At 38.2% G+C, this 21,737-nt stretch overlaps 1 protein-coding gene across 6 annotated transcripts in view; it reads right to left on the minus strand.

Annotated features, from left to right (window-relative positions):
- Positions 1-21,737, minus strand: part of USP6NL (USP6 N-terminal like) — a 116,180-nt gene that overhangs the window by 35,615 nt on the left and 58,828 nt on the right. For all 6 annotated transcript variants that reach the window (XM_021384363.1, XM_021384360.1, XM_021384362.1 and 3 more), the window contains 3 exons: positions 20,984-21,066; positions 5,172-5,211; positions 1,214-1,294 (listed from right to left, as the gene is read on the minus strand). In XM_021384363.1, coding sequence (XP_021240038.1) covers positions 1,214-1,294; positions 5,172-5,211; positions 20,984-21,066 — 204 coding nt within the window. The remainder of the gene's footprint in view (positions 1-1,213; positions 1,295-5,171; positions 5,212-20,983; positions 21,067-21,737) is intronic.

Below are 21,737 nucleotides of genomic sequence, written 5' to 3' on the forward strand. Positions count from 1 at the left end.
CTTCTTTAAATCAAGAAACGTTGTAGCACTGTTAGAAGTGGTTATGTAGCTACAAGCATATTTCGGGGATTTATCCCTGAACGATTCTTCCATACTGATCTCAAGACAAAAGCCCATCAAGCCAGAAGGTATTCTATTAAAAAGTAGATCCCATTCATACCATCAAAAAAGGGCTTCTCTTAAAGACTATGAAGGGTGTTGCATATTATTTACAGGAAAAAAAAAAAAAGAGAGACTTATCCCATGGAGGATGAGGCACAGAACAGCTTCCTGTACTTCTTACTTGAAAACTTACTCAATGAAACTCTCCTTTTAGCAAAGAAACCACGCATTCTGCAATATTCTAAAGATATCTTTGCTGGCAAAAGCATGATAATTTAAACATCAAACTATCTGCCCCATGTTATGACTAATCAGTTTCCTTGGAGAGTTATTCAAGGCAGTTTCCATGGAACAGTGACTGCAAGCCATCCTAGGCTGTTCATCAGTAAACTTAGGTAGCAAAAGCATTAAAAAAAACCCAGAAACCATAGAAGATTAATAATAAAAAAAAAATCCTCAGATCTTAATAAGATGGCACCAGTGCCTCAAAAGAATAACTTTAAATTTAAATATTAATTACAACAATATCCAGCAAATAAATGAATTGAAAAAAGACCCGAAAGTTAAAATTCATAATCTCCAAAAGGGAACTGATGATTCCTGCACAACTCAGCTATCCCCATTTAAATATACTCCCACTTTTTAAGCTTACAAAGGTTTTCTCTTTTTCCCTCCTTCCCGTTCTCGAAGTGTAATCAAACACAACTTCCAGCAACACAAGCTATCTGCAAGAGAAGCCGAGCAGGTCGAATGCTTCATCTGCTCCAAAAATTATTCTGCTGTCGTATGAACACAATTCACTGTGTGACCCAAACTTGCAGTGAACAACACAACACAACACACAGTTATTACTATGAATAAAGGGTACTGTCCTTCAGAATTCCTTGCATTTGCCCACTGTTTGTTTTTGCTTTTTGGGGAGGGTGGGGGACTGTTTTGTTTTGTTGGATGTTTTTTCACTTGTTTGTTTAATGTATTATAGCATTTTGGAAGAAAACAATCATTTCTCTTTCCACGTGTATTTTTTCTGATCAGAAAATAAGACAGCCTAATTTAAGATTGCCCATTCATTTGAAAGTGATAACTAATGAAAAAGCATGCATAACTTCACCTTTTCAGTATTCTTGTATTTTTCCCAGCTTTTCAGCATCTTAAGCCATTTTGTGGTTCTTTCAATTTCAAGGTGTTTTTGCTGAAAAGAAATTAGAATCTGTTAATATTTTCAAGATGAACACATTTTAAATTATTTATTTCATGTATTTCTAAAAACATTGAGAAAAAAATTAATGAAGTACCATCAACTTCTGTTCCTACCTACAAACAGCAACAGTAACAGTAACATCAGTTACTTAGGCTCCTCTTACAAAATACAACTCCTTCCACCGTACTGACAATGAGTTTCCTCAGCTCTTTGGCTGGCTGCTTGGGAGGACATTTTAAGTGTAACATTTATAGAAGTTTCTTCTCTACGCATTTTTTTTTTGCAAATACGAAAATGATTTTGATCTGTTTTCATACTAAGTGATTTTTCAGGCAAATAATTTCTGCTGCAAACATTTTAAGTTAGCTGACTCTGCAAAGATGGCCGTCTTTAACCAGACTTGCCCTAGACACAATTAGCTACTGCTTTCCAGCAGCAGTACAAACCACCCCTTCTTAAAAGGCCCAAATTAAAAATGCACTATGTACCCTAAAATAAGCATACAACTGTATCTGAAGTGGTGGGGAAAATAACAATGGAAATTGTTACTTATTGTCTCAAGTGAACTGTAATTCTGCTTCTAGCTTTTACTCTTCATCAGATTTTATGCATTCTTTCTTGACAACAAGATAAGCATAGGAATTGTTTAATTCAGGAGCACAACGCCTGGCACTGACAGAAGTGCAGCTCGATGGCTGCTTAGATCCATTCCAACCGTGATTGAGTCCACAAAGTGTACAGGAAAGAAGGGGTTGGGTCTGGTTGTTGTTGCTGTTTCTTGAAAAGTTATTTTGAATTCAATCCATCTGACGGAAGCCTAGGTTATTGGGAAGTGCTACCCCTATCTTAACCTCACTTATCCAACTCTTCATGTCACAATCAACTGCCATGTTCTTGTTCAGGTTCCGTGCTGTATTTGGCAATTTCTAAAATAGTTTTTAAATATATATGTGTACGTATGTATAAATATATTTTTAAAATACTTTCTTAAGTTAGGTTAGAAGGAAACAGTAGATAAACTACCGCTTCCCAAATTTCATAGGTTTCACATTCTTGTTTCTGATTCTCCTTCCCACATAGAACCCCCTTAAAAACCAAACATTTTCAACATCTCAGAGGCAGATGTTCTCTAGGAATAGTTTATTCTGCTGGAATAACACTGCTATTAAGTTAGAAAAGGTCTCTGCCCTCAACAGGTTTTTCAGATAATTGCTAAGAAAAATGAAACCCCATCCCCTCTGAAGTCTTTTTATTTGTATGTTTGATCTACTTTCAAGATATTTGGTCTTCTGAGCCAGAAGCTCACTTCAATTGTATGTTTGTTCAAGCTTTTATGTCTTCTGTGTCAATTTATCCCAGTTCTCATGTGAAGCTACTGCAGTCGAAACAGCAATTATTTCTCTGTGCAGTTGTTGAAAATTTTTCACTCTTTTTTTCAGTTGGAATTATGTTCACTTTCATGTCTAACAGGTGCAACACTGGAAGCATGCACAGATCAGAAGCAGCTCATTGCAGAGCAGAGGAATGCTGCTACTGCTCTTTTAGACAAATTCCATATAGTTGTCACAAAAAAAAAATCCATTTATCAGTCTTCTGACTATTTTTTACACTTTGAAGCATTTCTGCCATTGGGAGTAACAGAGTCCTTTACTGAAAAAGAGAAGGCCTCTCACTCTAGTGTCAGTAAATAATGCGCTACTGAAAGCAAGCAGCATGAAGCTCTGCTGGCAGGTATCCACCTTGTGTGCAGTGCTCTACCTTCACAGACAGTAAGCGTGCTACAGCTGAGGCTTAGAGCAATGCCTTAGCAGAAGCCTCAGACAAAACCAGCCTGACACAGACTCCAAGTTTCCTGATGTCAGTTTCCTGTCCCCATTTCTCCTCTGGATCATCTTTACTCCTTCAGTTTTATCTCAGATGCACTGTGCGATTCATATGCAGTTCATAATGTATGGACAGTAGCATGATGCATTTAAGTTATCAAATGTCCAGCATGGTAAACAAACCATCGAAGTACTCTGCAGTCTCAGTAATAATGCCCAGGCCAGAAGCACTGCACACAAAACATGAGTGCAAAGATACCTGTGCAAACCCTGCTTGAGCTTTACACTAGAATGTGTACGAAAACAGACTCCAAATTCACAAGCATATCCAATGCTTAACATAAGCTGTAAACTACATCAAGGCGTGACTGAAGAACCTTTTTTTCTTAATTCATAGTTAAGTTAAAAGGGAAGAATATATAATTCTGCTAAATAAGTGACTTTAAAAGATATTGCCCAGAAAGCTTCTAGTGTTAGCCTGCATTAACATGACACTTTGATTATTCTGTGAATGGTGTCCTGAAAACAGCAAAGACTCGATCACCACAGACAGAAGACAGATAAACCTCAAACCAGCAGAGGTCAGGATATCATCAGGAGTATAACCAGGAGTCGAATGCAGGAGCATTACTGTATGATTATAAAAGTAAACTAGATTTGCAATTTAACGTTGATTCAATACATACAGTTTCTACGCTGAGATTTTGTCTGAGACAGCATGAATAAAGTATGGGACAAAGACCTGAGACACCATTTGCATGCAATAATTTAAGTTTACTACATAGTCACAGTGAAACAGAGCTCCAAAACACATATACCATAATAACTGCAAGCTGTCTAATGTTTATGCTCATAGGCTTGCTACCCTGCTGCGTCCACCGGATGGAAATGAAATTATATATAGGCTTGCTACGTTATTAAATGTAATGGAACATGGCAGGAGAATGCAACTACTTCAGGCAGAGAATGCAGAAATATACATCTGAACTGATGCAAAACAGACACTCAGAAGTTCACTTCTTTTATGAGAAAGCCTTCTCGCTAGCCATGTACTGATTCCTTAGTTTCTGTGGAGGGGGAAATAATTCGTATTAGAAACACTGCTCTTAGTATTAGGAGGCTGAGCATCCTTAAGACGAGTCACTCCATCCCTCTTCCATGCACTCTACTGATTTGTGCAGTCAAGAGAGAGAACTGTAAGCTTACAGTTTTAAATATTTCAAGAGTTTTCTGATGATACAGAAGATCAGTATGGAACTGATCAAGTCTTGGAGACAAAAAGAGTCAGACAGAAAAGGCCAATAGTATTGAAAGGAGCACATCTTGGCCAATACAAATAGAAATTCAGTTCTAGTGGTTTTAGTAAAAGCTTTTAGCATTATTAAAACATCAGCTCCTAAACTTGTCCTCCACCATCCTCCAATAGCAGGAGGCTTTTTGAACAAGGGCCTGCACTGGCTGCTGGCATGTCTTACAGTTGTAGAACACACCTGCCTTGTCAACTCGGCATTACAATGGAGCTCATCATACTGCAGCGAGTGACAGCCAGGTTATCTGTCACCATTTACCACAGGAGAAAAGCATGCTGCACTTGTCAGGGGAAGGCAGCAGATGCCTCAGCACCAAAGGTACCACCTCACCCGGACACTGAATCCACCCAGTGCAGCTGGTGACAATTTGTGATACAAACAGGTTGTCTCACCCCAGACATGTGCCTGCCATCTGGGTTCCTTTTGGGGCAGAACTGGGTGTGATCTGTTAAATAGCCCTATTTGCTTTACAGGGTCATGTGATGGGTGAGGAAAGCCTGTACCTCACAGCAATGAGTAATTAATTACACTATTGCATGGGCCCCCAAGGGATCCATGTGTTTGTTAACACGGCCTCAACGAACACAGTCCTTCTGGGACTTGGAACATGTTTCTTTGGGAATGCAAACCACTAAAACATTTCATCTCTTAATTTCACAATAATTTATATTAAAAAGTCATAAATCTTTAAAAGTTTACTTCTTAGGTAAAAAAACTGGACGACACTGAACTTACTTTTTCTATTGCTGCATCATGGACAGGAAGCTCCTCTGGACTGAAAACAAAGAAAAAATTCACATTACTCTAGGCTTATCTTGGCACAAAATCATTTTTCTATAGGTTCTTACAAGTAATCATTTCCAGTAGCAACACGCTGTAGGGAGTAAAACAAGAACTGTCAACTTCAGATCGTTATTACAATGGTACACAGAAACCTCTGGGATTTCATTTTTTAAACACAATAAAACTCACATTTTAAGTAAGAAAATATAATTACTTTAATATTAAACCTTCTAAATCAGAACAGACTGAATAAAAATCAGCTTGGCCAGCAGGTCAAGGAAGGTGCTCCTGCCCCTCTGCTCTGCACTGGTGAGACCTCACCTGGAGCACTGCATCCAGATGTGGAGTCCTCAGTACAGGAGAGACATGGACCTGTTGGAGTGCATCCAGAGGAGGGCCACAAAAATGATCCAAGGGATGGAACACCTCTCCTGTGAGGACAGGCTGAGAGAGCTGGGGCTGTTTAGCCTGAATAACAGCAGGCTCTGGGGAGACCTGAGGGCAGCCTTTCAGTATCTAAAGGGGGACTGTAAGAAGGGAACAGACTCTTTAGCAGTGTCTGTTCTGATAGGAGAGTGGAAATGGTTTCAAACTGAAAGAGAGATTGAGATTTAGATTCAATATAAGGAAGAAGTTTTTTGCATTGGGGGTGGTGAGGCACTGGAACAGATTGCCCAGAGGGGTGGTGGATGCCTCGTCCTTAGAAACACTCAAGGTCAGGCTGGACAGGGCTCTGAGCACCCGATCTAGCTGTAAGTGTCCCTGTTCATTGCAGGGGGTTGGAATAGATGGCCTTTAATGGTCTCTTCCAACTCAAACAATACTATGACTCTATGAATAGCTTCAAGAGAAAATGACTTTACTAACACAAATAACCTTTTTTTTTTTCTGTTAAAGCACCCTGTACAGCACTAGTGACATGAAGCAAAGTTTCTTTAAACACACACAGCAGTTTTAAAGCTTTTTAAATGAAGATTTTTCACACTGTTGCATACTTCATGTACGTTGCTATTTTAGAAATCTAGCTATTTCCAAATGTAAGAATCCTAACTCCGCTCCATGTTTATTTGACCATACAAGTGAAATATCCCTAAGTATTCCTTCCTTACTGCTGCACCTTGTGAAAGGCACAGAGACTTTGATCTGGAAGACTTACCTTTTAGTTTTCAAGAAATTTAGATATCTCACTCTGATTAACAGGGAGGAGGTAGTATAAAAAAAAAAATTAAAAATACACCTGTTTTATTAGTAGGTATCTAATACTTCAAAATAGTTTTTCCATTTCTGAGCCCAACTAAAAAGACAGGTTACAAAGTGAACCCTTGAAAAGCAGCTTTTAAACAGATACTTTTTCAGATTTATTTTAGTTCAATTCTTAGGGCTCTAACTTACGTTTTTCTTATCAAAGAAAACTTATGTTTTTCATATCAAAAGTAACTGGACCACTTTGATGCCAAATGAGACTTCCTTCCTTTGTATGCATCGTCTGCAGCTTCTGAAAACACAGCAGCTCATCTAAGTAGCAAGGCTCCCTTTTTCTGCTCTACAGATCAGATAAATAAATAACTCAACAAAATCCTTCATAAAAGGGACTAAAAAAAGAAGCACTGTGTGAAATCCTTCACGGAGAGAAGAAAAAAAATGAAAAGTTCCTATTCAGTCTTAATATTTTTAAAGAATTCCGACACGTATCACCATAGTTGTCTATGGCAAGGACACTAAAACCCTCCAGTTTAGACCAATACCAAATCTGTGCGGGTGTGGAAAAAAAAATCCTTACCAGGGAAGACTACAACAGTGGAAACAGAAACTGAAACCCACCTGCCTTCCTCTGTCGTTGCAGTTAACATAAGAGCAGTCTGATGCAAAACAATTAGGTTATATTTGATCTCATTTTTGCTTAAAGACTTCAAAGATGCCATTTTAAATTCAGAAGTTTTATCTGAATCATTAAGTTTACCTAATGGAATATCTTGCTCCAGTCAACACCTTTTTGGAGACATCCCCTCGCCACCTCAAGTCTAAGCTTACAGTACACACCATAGGAACTAATTTCTGCCTACCAGTACCTGAAGGGAGCGTATGAACAGGAGGGGGAATGATTGTTCATGAGGGCGGATAGCGACAGGACAAAGGGGAATAGTTTTAAACTGAGACAGGGGAGGTTTAGGTTAGATATTAGGAGGAAGTTTTTCACTCAGAGGGTGGTGACACACCGGAACAGGTTGCCCAAGGAGGTTGTGGATGCCCCATTCCTGGAGATATTCAAGGCCAGACTGGATGTGGCTCTGGGCAGCCTGGTCTAGTGGTTGGTGATCCTGCACTCAGCAGGGGGGTTGAAACTCAATGATCTTTGAGGTCCTTTTCAACCCAGGCCATTCTATGATTCTATGATTCTAATTTAATAGCCAAGAGAGTTCATCTTTTGAACAGCACTGCAAAAAGCATAATCAGTTAATTCAGAAGCACTTTCCAAGAATCTGAAAGTTTTCTTGAAGAATAACATCAAAACCCAATAAAATCCCATGAAAGTCTCGATGTCTGATGCACTAGAAAAAGCCTTTATTCATTACCAACAGAATTTATAAGTGATGGGTATTACTGGTTAAATTGCCACATCATTAAAGTAACAAACTGCATGTAGGTCCTGTTTGTCAATGATCTCCTAGAAATTATTTGAACAATAATAATAATAAGCAAAAGGGTAGAAAAAATTGTTTTTAACTACAAAGATTACTAAGCCTTTCAAATTTTCAGTTTTCAGTTCTTTAGTGATCCCTTCCCTTCCTCTCTCCCCACACCAAATTTCTGAATGATCTCCCTCGCTGCAGGCACTTGCACTTAGATTTGATCTCTGAAGGTCCCTTCCAGCTGAGCTATTCTATTCTGCTCCATCTCCCACTGAGTCAGCCTCACTGCCCCAGCACGGGGAGCATACAGTTGCTGCATTCTTTGTGGCCTTGCACGACTGCACAAGCACTTGGCTGCACACACAAGAGACTCTTTCTTTCCCACTGCTGTCAGCAGCACAAGACAGCAGGCTGATGGCTCTGTAGCCCCACACGCTCCCACAAGGCACAGCTGAACTGGTACCACTTGACAGTTCATCTCCACATCTTCTAATCTGGCATGGAAACTCGTCACGCGAAAGATTAGTCAAATTTCGTTTTCTCACAAAGGAGTGGACAACTCACAGCAATTTATTAAGGACACGTTCTCTGCCAATTTTGTAAATAAGCACTGATGTACAAACAAAAGGCATCACTGGATCTACTGAGTAATGAAGGAATAAGGCTCCTTTGTGCTGGGAAGCAGACACCTAACTGCCTTGCTAAATTATCCCAGCAGCAAACTGATGACAGCATTGCTTGTTATTTCTATAGCTACACAACTGTGCAATACCCATAGAATCATTAAGTTTGGAAAAAGACCTCTAAGATATCACAGTCCAACCATCGACCCATGCCCACCATGCCCATGTCCCCTGGTGCCACATTTAACCTCTTCTTGAACAACTCTGGGGATGGTGACAATTCCTTCTCAGGAAGAGTGGTGAGGCATTGGCACAGGCTGCCCAGGGAGGTGTGGAGTCACTGTCCCCAGAGGTGTTCAAGAAACGGGCAGATGTGGCACTGAGGGACATGGTCAGTGGGCATGGTGGGGATGGGCTGACGGTTGGACTAGATATCTTAGTGGACTTTTCCAACCTTAATGATTCTATGATTAGTAAAGTACAGAAATGAAAACCATAAATTTACTTTGTGATACTTTTGAATAGTGAGGAGGAAGGGAAGAATTCAGTTGTTAATAAAAGCCTGAGTACAAACGGGAAAATTTTGCCGTACAATTCATAACTCCAATTGTTGGTTTACAAATTGCAACAACATTTCAGAACTCAAATGTATCAGGAAAATGTAAATCTTCCCAAGCATGAACAGTTATTAAACTGTGTCATAATTAGTCAAGAGCGAGTGGTAGGAGTCTAGAGTATTACTGGACAAAAATTAGTATCTTCACATTGGGAAATCAGTTCTGACTAGCTCTTCTCTTAGGTCTGCCTCCTCTTCAGCTTCTGATACAGGGCACATAAAACTGCCAAAGCAATAAATGATATTATGAATAAATAAATAACATAAAACAGTGCACTGCAATAGAATGCAACCTTATTCTGTATTTATGCATATCATTTCCACGTTACTGCCTCATGTCATACATTATATCTATATCAAGAGTTAGGTTATACGTGTTTCACAGTCTTACATTAGGGAGCATACATAAGTCTGTGAAAATGGTCGGATACATAACATTGCTACTTAGGCTGATTATTTTCCTGTCTGCGTTAAATTACTGCCACAAAATGGGCTACAAAGCAAATTGTTTTCTGAAGTCAGCTGAAAAAAAAACTAATTACCCATTATAAGTCCACGTCAAACTATATTTCAATTTGATGCCTTTCCTTAGACATAGGATTTAATTATTCTACTCCTTAAAGCACCAAACTAAAGCACAATTCAGACAGTGTTGAACTCAGATCTTTTAGTCCAAACAAGTAAATTTTCAGACAAATTCTGATTTTAAACAGTTGATTTAATCTCCCAACCTTAAGGTGGAAATTAGAGGTAACAGTATAATCTTCAAAACTAGTAATAAGTAGAAAATTGTTCTGAGAATATTAAATAAAAAGCCAGCTTTGTTTTAAAATAAATTATGAATTTTCCACAGATAAAACTCCATAGATCCCTTCCTTCTCCCTTCCATTACATATTTTATTTATATTACTTACAATTCTGTGTGTCTACCAAAATAATTGGAGCTCTGCTACTTTTATCATCCACTGAATTTCAGCAAATAACCTTTGCATAGCATGGGGGTGGTGACTACAGCAGATTAAAAAACAGAAGTTTTGTTAAAATTCATAAGCAAGCCAAAGCAATTAATGAACATACAGGGCAAGCCAATGTGATATTCTACAATATAATTATCAGGAAATATGCTGTAAGAAATAATTTAGTGCTGGCAAAAGATTGGCTCAGATGCGATTTCGTGACCAGATTCTAGTTACAATTGTTATTTGTGGATTCTGTTGACGATGCTGCCAATACTCACAGCACAATGCCATGAATATGTAGCCCCTATCCAGAAGTCTGCAGTACTGCAGACTCTCAGAGATAAAAGATAGACCAAATTCAATTAAATCTCAAAGTGGTGACTTTAAAAGTACCTTCCTGCTTAGGATGAGGTTACCACAAAGTTTTTATTGCCAATATAAAAAAATGATGGATCAATTTATAGCAAAAAAAAGTACCTGCGTTTCCACTGCCATATGCAGTATACTTCCCTGTATCTTTAGCAAAAGTTCTACATGTAAGCTTAAAGTTTTCCCAATTTGGGATCAGAAGACCTTTGAGGAAATCCATAATCCACATAATTGAGCACAGCAACGTTTCTAGTTATTTCTGACATCATTGTAATTAAACACACACAAATACTGAGGTCAGAAAGGTATCCTTTAAAGAAAGATAAAAAGCTAAAGCCACCTTGCAACACTAAAGTGGTTAAAAGACAAATGAAAAAGAATTTCTCTACCTTGCTTCTGAATTGTACTCAATATACAAACATCTACATTTCTTTCTTTAAGCATATATGTGTTGATTGCTTTTAAGAACCGCTTGAAGGGTAGTTACTGTATAGCTCACTTAAACTATGTATTAATAATTGCACAGGACTTGCATTTTAGCAGCTTCATCTGAGCTAAAATTCATGTGTTACACAAAGTGCATTCCTATAAATTAAATACGATGGTAGTCTTCCAGCACTAGTACTTGTTGAAGATGAACGCTTTAGGTACCTGCACTTGCTTCTTCCATATAATAATCTTTCGCAGCCTAAAATTCTATTTTGGTGGGTCTGCCACTTGGGTCAAGACTAGCAGCACCTCTGCACTTCAGAAGAACCCAACAACCTGTCACCCAGACCTCTCTGCAGCATTCTTAATAATCAGTGTCAGTGAAGCACACTCATGCTATTCCCTGCTTCCCTTAATAGATGCTAAATATAGTGGGAAATGGTAATAATGATTGTGTTAAATCCTTATATTTTAGAGCTTAAGCAGTAGCTTAAAACCAATGCATACTACTTTATAATGTATTATATAAATTAAGTCATATATTACCATATTCAAAGAGGTTTTTTTTCAATTCTGTTATCTTATTCCTCTTCTCATAAAAAGAAGTAGTTTATGAATTCCCGATATACAGCGGGTGATCTTTTACTCAAATCAGAAAACAGGAGCTGTTAACAAAACCACACTATTTGTATGTGGTTGGCAGATTTATCCTGCAGCTTTCTGTCGTGTTTGCAATTATATCTGCCGGGCTGCATTCACTTCGCTTCTTTCTGAATCTGCAGAGAATTGCTGAAGTGACAGCCTGCACTAACTCAATTCAAGGAATGGATTTAAAATTCAAATTCCAGTCTTAAGAGTAAACTGAAATAATGAGCACATTTGTGATACAGTTTTAGGAAAAAAAAAAATCCAAACGGCTCAAAATGCTAAAAAGTAAATAAACATTCCTTATTGCCTTGCAACTAACCCACACGCAAAGCAGCAGAAGAACCATACATTAGATTGCCATCTTGATAACAGAAAGAAGAAAAAAATACACAACTTTTCAGACTTTCTCCAAAAAGCAAAAACAACAACAAGCCACCTTCACTAAGATGAACCCTTTGTAAAGGGACTGAAAATAACTGTCCAAAAGCATACAGGATCTTACTGGTAACTTCTAAACACAAAAATATTAAAATGCTGCTGCAACCACAAAAAAATGAGGGCATAGGCAAAGTTATTTATTTTCCAATGGAAGCCCAAATTAGACACCAAAAATATGACTGAGAAAGATACACTGAAATTCTACTACTCTCTTTTGGGGTCAAGAAATGCCAATCCAGTAGTTAGGAGCTTCAGCTGCTGTTCCAGTTATGATGTTTGGCTGCTTCTCTGTGAAGCTCCCAAATGATCACCTGGGAGAGAAAGTCTGCTTTCCCTCACCCCCCCAGGTCAGTTCTGTACACTTTTATGGAACAACTTTTGACTAAATGGCCAAATATTCATCAAGCAAAAGGACTCAAGCTTTCAAAAACAAGCATGACAAAAAGTGAACAGCGAAGGCATTGAAAAGTTCCTCACAGTAACCACAACTCATTTTCAAGCAACGCTTTTGACCACATTATTGCGAAACATGGCACTGACTAAAGATGACAATTACTACAAAATGCTATACACACACCAAACTTCCAGAAATAATTTCAGATGCATCAATGCCAAGGAAAGATCACGATGCAACTGTAAATGGACACAACGGAGATCAAGTCCATCGTGTCCATCACAACTCTCACAGAGATGTAAGCTCAGTGTACTGCTCGGCTGTCAGTTCTGTTTAAGTAACATTGCTGACTTACTCAGGTCTCTGAAACTCAGCCCCATCACTTCGCAGTTGTACAGCATGTAAAGATCCAGTTCAACTTATCAGGTGCTGCACAACTGATAAATGGTACCAAGTCCCAAAATCTGTAAAATCTCCCCATTAATGATTACTACATATCTATCTATTTGAAAACACTGTCATGTTTTCAAGCCAGTTACCATACAGAAACACTACTGATATATTATTTCAGAAGTTAGTTCCCTTAGTTCCCTGCAAAAGAAAGCAAGGGAAAAAATGTATTGGTTTTGCCTAGCGCTAGGAAGATTAATCTAAAAATAGCATTCTGAACCTCAGTTACTAAACCCAATAAAACTTCTATTTCTCTCCTTAAATAAAAAAAAAAAGTCCTCAGTGTACATCAGGGCAAAAGGGGAAGAAGATTATTTAAACAGCAGTTCCTCAACATCTTGATTAGCAATGAATATTCCAGAGCAAAATCAGTCCAGGGAAATGGAGCATATATTAGAGCGGAATCCATTGTGCACAATGCAAGATTAGAATAGAGTTTTCATGCGGTTTATAAAGATTTACTATGAAGAAATTTTACAGACAAAATGAGGCATCTTCTGCTCTTTAACAGAAAAGGAAATTAGCAGAAACGTAACTCTAACATTTGAGAGCGGAATGTTTTTATTTTAGCTTTTAAATAGAAAGTTGTCTTTGGCAGCTGAGAGAGGCTGAACCCAGCACAGCTCCTGCTCAGGAGAGCAAAGGGCACAGCCACTGCCCTGACAAGTGGGTCTGACCCCAGCTCACAACACTGAGAAAAGAGGGCAGAGGAGAACGACAGCAAGTCCCCAGTGAATGACCGCAGCATGTGAAACGAAATAACGTTTGCATTTATAATTGAACTGCTAAGAATAAATATTTCATTGCTCTTTTAGTGCATCAATGCATTAATTGATGAGTTTGGCAATACTGATTGTGCCTTGAGAATTAAGGATACCATCTGCACGTCACTAGGAACAATACCCTTTCAACCTTCCTAATAACCTTAGTACTCTTTTGTTAAGCTTTGATATGCAGACTAAAATTAAAATTATATAAAAATCTCTACTTGACTACTCATTTCATTGTTACCAATTACAGGCATCATGCTTCTCCAATTTCCATTCCCCAGAACGTTTTGGCATCTCAGTAACTTTTTTGTGCTGCTGAGAGCACTCGGTGACCTGTCCTTAATCCTCTTATCTGAAGACACTTCACCTGTGTACCTTCTCAAATCAGCAGGGTCTGCTGCATAACTGAGAGTTGTTCTGGAACATGCAGTTCTACAAACACCGCAGCAAGTATTAAGGAATGCATGGAGAATACTTTAGAGGCAAAGCATTCTTTTCCAGTGAAGCTCTGTATAAATGACCAAGAAATGGAAAGAGACATTAACTTGTTGCTCATCCTATTACTCCCTCTTGAAATGTTAGGCAGAAAAACAATAGCAACAATAACAACAAAATATCAGTAGCTTCATTTGGAGACATTTAATGGAGTTTCTCACAATTCTTCATTGAGTTCTTCATTTCATTGCTCCGCTACATCCTTTTTGCGGCACGCTATAGAAATGCATTACAGAGCTAATAAAAATGCAATGCAATTGAAGAGTAGAGTTTGATGGAAAAGAGCAGGTAGGCTACATTATCTTAGTGAAAGAAAGAATGAATTCTGCTATTTGAGATTATTGTGCTGCCAGACGCACATTTCCAGCATTAGCACACTCTTTGGAAAGTCGGCTCAAAGCTTTACTGGACCCACGGGACAAAGAATAAAAGTATGAGTCAGATTTTCAGCTGCTGTAAATTGGTACAATTCCACGAAAGCCACTGTGGAGCTACTGCAAAAGTAGCACAAGAATCTCACACGAACTATTAAGAGGGCTTTATGAACATAGGGGGAAGAAAAAGAAGTGTATTTTCTACCATTAGCACTTTTATTGCACTCTTTACCCTTTGCTAGGAAAAAAAAATACCAAGTGGAATAAACCTCACATCCAGCCAACATCGCTATAAGGATCCCTGGATGTTATTCAACATTGTAGCATCTGCCAGGCCACACATACATCCTCAACTCCTATTTATTGAAAAGTTAGGAAGAGAAAAACCTGCCTAAACTAAATCAATCAAGTTACAGCAACAACGAATATTAACAGATTTTATGGTCTCAGATCGTTATCCATGCAAGTTAATTTGCTAATAAGATAAAATCTTAAAATAATTTGTACCGTGTGGGTTAAAGGAAAAGTCTTGAAAATAATTGCTGATTCTTCTGTGTGTTGGGACAGCTTATGCTTTTCACAGCTCATTATCAAAAGAGTAACAGGACCAATGAATGATGAAAAGAAAAAAATTCCTGAAAATCTACAGTGATTAAACTTTTTCTCCTGTTATTTCCATTTTGTGCTTTAAGATCTAAACTATTATGATGCCTTCCACAATGTTAGCCAACATATCAGTCATAATCTACATTCACCAGCTTAGATTAGTAAAAAGCAGCCTTGAGCTGTAGCTGCCCTGAATGCCGAAAAGTAATGACAGTTTTCTTCTCAAGAATGAAACAAGTGTAGTCTTCAAGAGCTTCCTTACCAAAGGCAATGGTAATATCTAGAGACAGATACATAAAAGAACCAAAAGAATATACATGCAAGCACTGCAAATATATAAAGGACTGTATAGTATAAATTGGAATTGCTTGCTTAAAACACATCGATTTTTTATTTATTTTTTTATACCTTTTGCATTATCATGATCTGACAAAGGACCGAACTCAGTTGTTCCAACAGGTACCAAATGAACGATCCAAACTGATGTCACTGAACAACTTTCCTTCTAAGAATCAAAGGCAGCAGAACTAAGGAGCCCAGAACATGGCAACATACAGAAGTGTTTGCGTGGAGACCTACACAAAAGGTGATGCCTTCTGTTTTTTCTGGATTTGCCCAGTTTTTCATGTCACCCTAGGAAGATGGTGAGGCTGTTGCACTCATCCTGCTCTGACCTTTGGCCTGGTGCTGAAAGGCCTGAAACACGATCAGCGACTGCATGAACCTGGGGTTGAGCTTTGGAGTTGCAATATGTTGCTTTCAGCTTCTCTCCTATTTTGGGAGCAAGCACAAAGTTCAGATGTTTTGCAAACCCCAGTTAGTCAATGCTCACACGTCCGTTAACCTTAACATAATACAAAAAAATAAAACAAAATAAAAGGAATTAAGTTATTTCATTCTTTTAGCTAGCTTGAGAGTTTTGCCAAAAAAAATCAGTAAGAGGATACATTCACAAAAATACATGTTTACTTATTTGTTTCTCATGTTCCTAGGAGTAACAGAGGACTCGCCATTGCCCCATGAACACCATATTAGTTCTCCTTGTTAATTTAACCATCCTGAAGCAGTAAGAAATGACCCAAAGAATTCAAGGAGGAGGAAGGGGGAAATCCTAGATCCCAAGGCATTACGGGAATGTCTGCTATCAGCTTCTAAACATGAAGAAATTCTTTTCAGTTCTTTACTGAAGCTATTCCCTTCTCAATGACTGCTGTTAAAAAAAAAAAAAAAGGCAAATGGAAGAAGGGTGGATAAGGTGATGTTGTTTCTATGACAGATCACAGTGAAAAGTTTAAGAACACTCTAATGTCTAGCCAGATTTCAAGATAACAGAGAAAGGAATTCCTTTTTTTTTGCTGGATGCAGGGTGTTTAGAGCTTGGTTTCCTGGGGCCGAGGTCTTGTACACATTTTCTGTTCAATTTTCTTTTTTTTTTTTTTAATTGCTAAGCTCTGGTCCTTTAATTTCCATACTCAGAATACACAATTATTTTTTGCCTATTAGATCTAGAGAAAACTAATGAAATACTCTGACACACAGTTGATCCAAAATCCACAACAAAAATCCATGACCAAATAAAAATAATTTACAAAACAACCTTCTTCTATGAATACCAGACTCATTCAATCTTTTCCATTTCCAAAAACAGCTGGAACAGCTTTTCTATTATGTCTACCTGTGAAGACATCTGAGACATTTCTCCCATTTCTATACTACTTGCTTGAAAAAGACATAGATTAGAGACTAAGTTTTATCTGAGCACTGAGGTGGTCCCTTGAGACAGCATGTTAGATTTGTATACCAACCACAAGTGTAGAACAAAATATCAGTCAGATACAATTTCAAGCACAAGTTTTCTAGATAAGAATACTCAATTTGATCAAAAGCCTGGTAGCCTCTACATGGAAACACTGGTGCTAGACTTCCAGGAGGAAAAGATGCTCTTTTTAAAAATGACTGGCATTTCTCACAACAGTTCTACTGTTCAGCATTCTGTTAACTTGAAATCAGGAGTCCACCAGGATTCTTGGAGAGCTTACGGAATGGGGACCGTGGATGTAGTTTTTTTAGTTACTTTTAGGATTACAAGCAAGCAGAGTGCACCTAAAAGAAATGTCCTGTCTATTCTCTCAAGACTTAGATGAGCTCCCTGACACAGGTTTCCATAGATAAACATTATGTTCCTGAATAATAAAGCCTTAGTTGGCACTAATCCATGTACACCAGATGACATTGAGAAAGACCATGAGTACTTGATTGAAAACAGTCTCTATTAATTTCTAAGATGAACAATGCTACTGCAATTAAGACTGAATTTAAAAGTATTACAATGAACCAATGCTAGGTCACCCTTCTTGTGCTACTCAAACTGAGATGAACGTAGCAGGACTGGAAACGATGCACTGTAGTGCGTGAACAGCTAATGACCAGGTTGAAATGGCACATGTGCAGCATAATCACAGCTACGAAAAGGCACATAAGCACAGCTCCCCCAGAGACAATCCAAGTCACTGGGGAACTCTGGACTCCGAAACAGCCTTTTTCCCTTGGAAAACAGGCACTGAAAGGATATCTTTTCAAATATATCCTCAACCTCACAGAGCTAAACAAACAGGTTGTACAACAGACAACCTAGTTCACAGCATTCAGGCACCAACACATCTAGAAGACACCAGCCCCTTTGGTCAGTGCCTCAGTTTCCATCCTCACAAGTGACTTTCCAGTGCTAGATGTACCCAGAACATGGCAGATCTCTGCATGTCAGTCCCACTGGCAGCATTCCTTATCAGCGCATCACTTTGTTTTGTGCAATCTGGTGTTAAGCATCTCAAGAGAGAGATCCCTTCAGCTCCCTGGGGAGTTACGTCACAGCTTAGCATGCTTGCTGGAAATCTCTTTCCTCATATCCAACTTCCCGTTATTAATTTCAAACAATCCATGCTTACAATAATGTATTTGTGCTTTTCACTGCACTTTGTTTCTTGTTCCCTGAATTCACAAGGCATCGACTCCGTTTTGTTCTCTCTGTTTTTAATAGTTGTTTCAATAGCCTGGCCACACCAATTTCCTTTTACTATCCAAAGTCGAATACAACTTCCATATTCATTTGTGGAAGAAGAAAATAAAAAGTGGCACTACAAGAGAACACTTTAAATTGTATTCCTAAGGCATATTTATAAAAATTTTACAGTAGAATGGTAAGTAAAGATTGCAAACATTAATGCCACAACCATTAGAAGTGACAAGACTGCCCAACAGATATATTTTCTGTGGGTCTTACAAGGTTACCCTTAAGGTTAGACAGTTTGCCTGGAGGGTTATAGTATATTTGCCTCCTGTAGCTGGCAATTTCTAAACTGTTACATAAAAAGGCATCTTCCCTCTGCTACTCAGTGTGTTCTCAAAAGAAAATCTAAACAGTTTACCCACTTCTACCAGTATCATAGGAAGACAATAAATGTGTAAATGTCTTCGGGTTCTCTAAGTTTACTATATCCTACTTTGACACACAAATAAAGACAGCAGAACAACCAAAGAATCATAAATCTAGACCGAAACTGCTCTTTCAAAGTATCTCATCTTTATTTTCTCCCACCATCTTCTCTGTCCTTAATGTGGCATGTTACTGGAGTGCTTCAATTCCAAAAAACCTTGTTACCCTGCCCTATCAGCTAAACGTTGGATGCACACTCAGACAAGGAAAGCTGCAAACAGGGCACATTAAGGAGAAGTTTATAAACTCCGAATGGCAACCAGGGCCATTGCTTGAGCTAGCAAGCCCCGATTTTCTGCCAGGTTGCCCAGAGCCAGCAGCCCTCTGATACAAAGATGTTCTTCAGCTACTGAGCACTTTTAAAAATGTCAGTGTCAACAAGATTACAAATCGTTGCAAGCCTCAACTACATTACAAAAGTTTGGTACTGTCCCCAGATTTTTTTGTTTTCAATGTGCATCGGATTGCTTTGTTAACTCACACTGTAAGCAGGATAGATGGGTCAGGAGGGATTATGAGTCCCGACAGCTCAGTAAGGAATTGCTGGCAATACACAACAAGCGATCAGCTGAAGATTTTTAACTCTCTCGCTAACTGCTCATTGCAGTGCTGATCTGGCACCTTGAAGGTTTCAGTGAATAGCCTTGGATAACCACTAAGGCAATTTTTGAGGCTTTTGGTACATGCTGCATTCACGCTGCTTAGTTTCAGATTCTTTAGAAGCAGGGAGGGTCAGTATTGCAGTATAAGCAAACTCAGACCATAGTCAGAGTCTATACTGTAATGTAAATCATCTTTCCCCGAAAAGACATTTGATATGCTTGTCCTAATTGTAATTCTCCTATCAGGAGAGATTTTATTTCTCAGGAAAACAGAACTGTCATTTGCAATGAATTTGCTTTAAGGAATAATAAAGCAGCCTTGACAGCACTCTCAGGCAAAATCTGCCTTATAAAGAGACACAGATCAACACGTAAGCATGAGTATCACAGAATTAGTGAGGACATGGAATATCCATATACATTGTTAATTTGTGCAGTGTTCATGTATTATAAATCTTTCCCATTTCAGCCCTTGAAGCTGGCTATATGAATACTGCATGGACTTCACATTAGTGACTAATTGTATTAATGGAAAGGAAGTACTGTCTAATGACTAAGGTACGTCTGCACTGCCTGATCACAAAAAAAGATTATAGCGTGATGTAAAGGTACATGAGTAGTTTAAAGTTAGTGCTACAGCAGCCTGGAAAATGGCAAACGTTATTTTGCCAAGCAGCATTTCCATCTCTGCACCTCAGATATAATATGACACTGGAGCCACAAAATCCAAGACTCCTAAAAAGAGACCAACAGGAGTAGTAATTGTAGCAGACATTAATAACATGCTTCGTTTATAGAAAAGGAAATACCACAATGCAAGTAACAGGGAAATTTCAGCATTTCCAAGAATCCACTTGGAAATCTGAAGGTACTTGTCTTTGTTCCCATTGAAGTCAGTGGTGAACTTAGCAGTGACTTCTTTTACTTTTGCACAAGAAATCATTCTGGCATCTGTTCTACACTAGGAATGCCTACACTGACAGCTACAATACCAGATACGTAGTAGTGTAGCTATAGTTTACCAACTGTTTGCAAGTCATACACCAAATAGTATAAAAACATTTAGTTTGAAATTAAGTTTTCTACTCATCGCTGCTTTCACTGGAGAGCCTAACTGCACTTTGTACAGTCACACAAACGCCAAATTCCACAAATGGCAAAGACTCTTGACTGGATATTATCAGAAGTGGCGAGTCAATTTGAGTTCAGTTTCTGCTAGTTGGATTTTCCCATTTGCCGGTCACAAGAATTCTAACAGAATTTAATCCTATCATCTTTATTTGCCAAAAGGAGATTACTAGGAGGTTATTAGGGGAATTAGACCAGATTCTGGTGCTTTCTGACTTTTCTTAATGATGCAATGTTCGGTCCAAAAGCAGTGAGAGATTTCAGTACAGTTAGTAAAAAAAAAAATGAAGTTAAATGAGATTCATCTTTGAAGGACATATAGTTATTCATATGTAGCTATTACGTAACGTTACGCTTTTTAAAAAATTAAAGATCAACATGTGAATAAAATTTTAAAATTTCCTTCCAAAAATTGGAATTTGTTTACATGTAACAGTTACTTAAAAACAAATTTTATCTGCAATTTAACTGAGCTTAAAATATCTCCACAGACTATCAATTTTTATTCCCAAATAATTAAAAAAACACTTCACCCCCTAAACAGGATCAGATTACAGAACTAAAAAAGCTAAAAATTGAACTGAAAAGCACAGTGAAAGACTGCATAGTGAAAAATAGCAACACTTCCAGAAGATCTGCCAAAAGGTATAACAAATACTTTCACCAAATAGGCAATGGAATAAAAAATATAAATAGTAACAGTAACAAACTCTTATTCTCTTTTCAGTACAGCCACTTACTGTAGAAACCCAAATCTATCTGTAACTTTGTAAAGGCGATAGTCAGCATCTTCCCATGGTTCAATCTGTGCACCATCTCGTCCCTATCAGGAAGGGAAAAGGAAAAAAAAAAAGACCCAGATTAAGTTTCAAATTAAGTTTTCTGATACAATAAGCTAAAACACAGAAAGACAGGACTGAGTCATAATCTTTGGTACACTTTGGTAGTAAGGTAGAGCAGGAGAACACTAATACTAAACTGACCAACCAAAAAATAGCAAAGTAGCACAGCTCTATCAGCCACTGGAACCAGTATTTTCATCACAGGGAACATCGTTCTGCCACTGCTGCACGCATTCATGCGTTACAAGAATATATGAACATGGTGCAGGCATTCCAGGTGCATGGTGTGCCAGGCTTCTACTTGACAAGTACTTTAAGAAAAAGATAATGCCTAGGATATTTCTTTAATTCCTCATAACAGTTTGACAAACAATGCAGTTTACTTATCTATTAAGTTCTCTGTAATGATGTGTTTCTATTACCATAAACAGAATTGAATAAAGAGTTTCTCCGATCCTATTAGATGCGCTCAGCATTCTCAAACACAACGCTTTTATTACATCTCAAAACATTACACTACCTTAAAGTAGCCCCAAAGCATCTTGCCATGCACCTGAAAAATGAGCTGATGATCCAGAATATCCCCGTGGAGGGAGAATTTAACTCCCCCACAGGCCACCGCATCACGAAATCGCGAGATTAGTAGTACATA

Source organism: Numida meleagris, chromosome 1, assembly GCF_002078875.1.
Source record: "Numida meleagris isolate 19003 breed g44 Domestic line chromosome 1, NumMel1.0, whole genome shotgun sequence".
In the NCBI taxonomy this organism is placed as follows: domain Eukaryota; kingdom Metazoa; phylum Chordata; class Aves; order Galliformes; family Numididae; genus Numida; species Numida meleagris.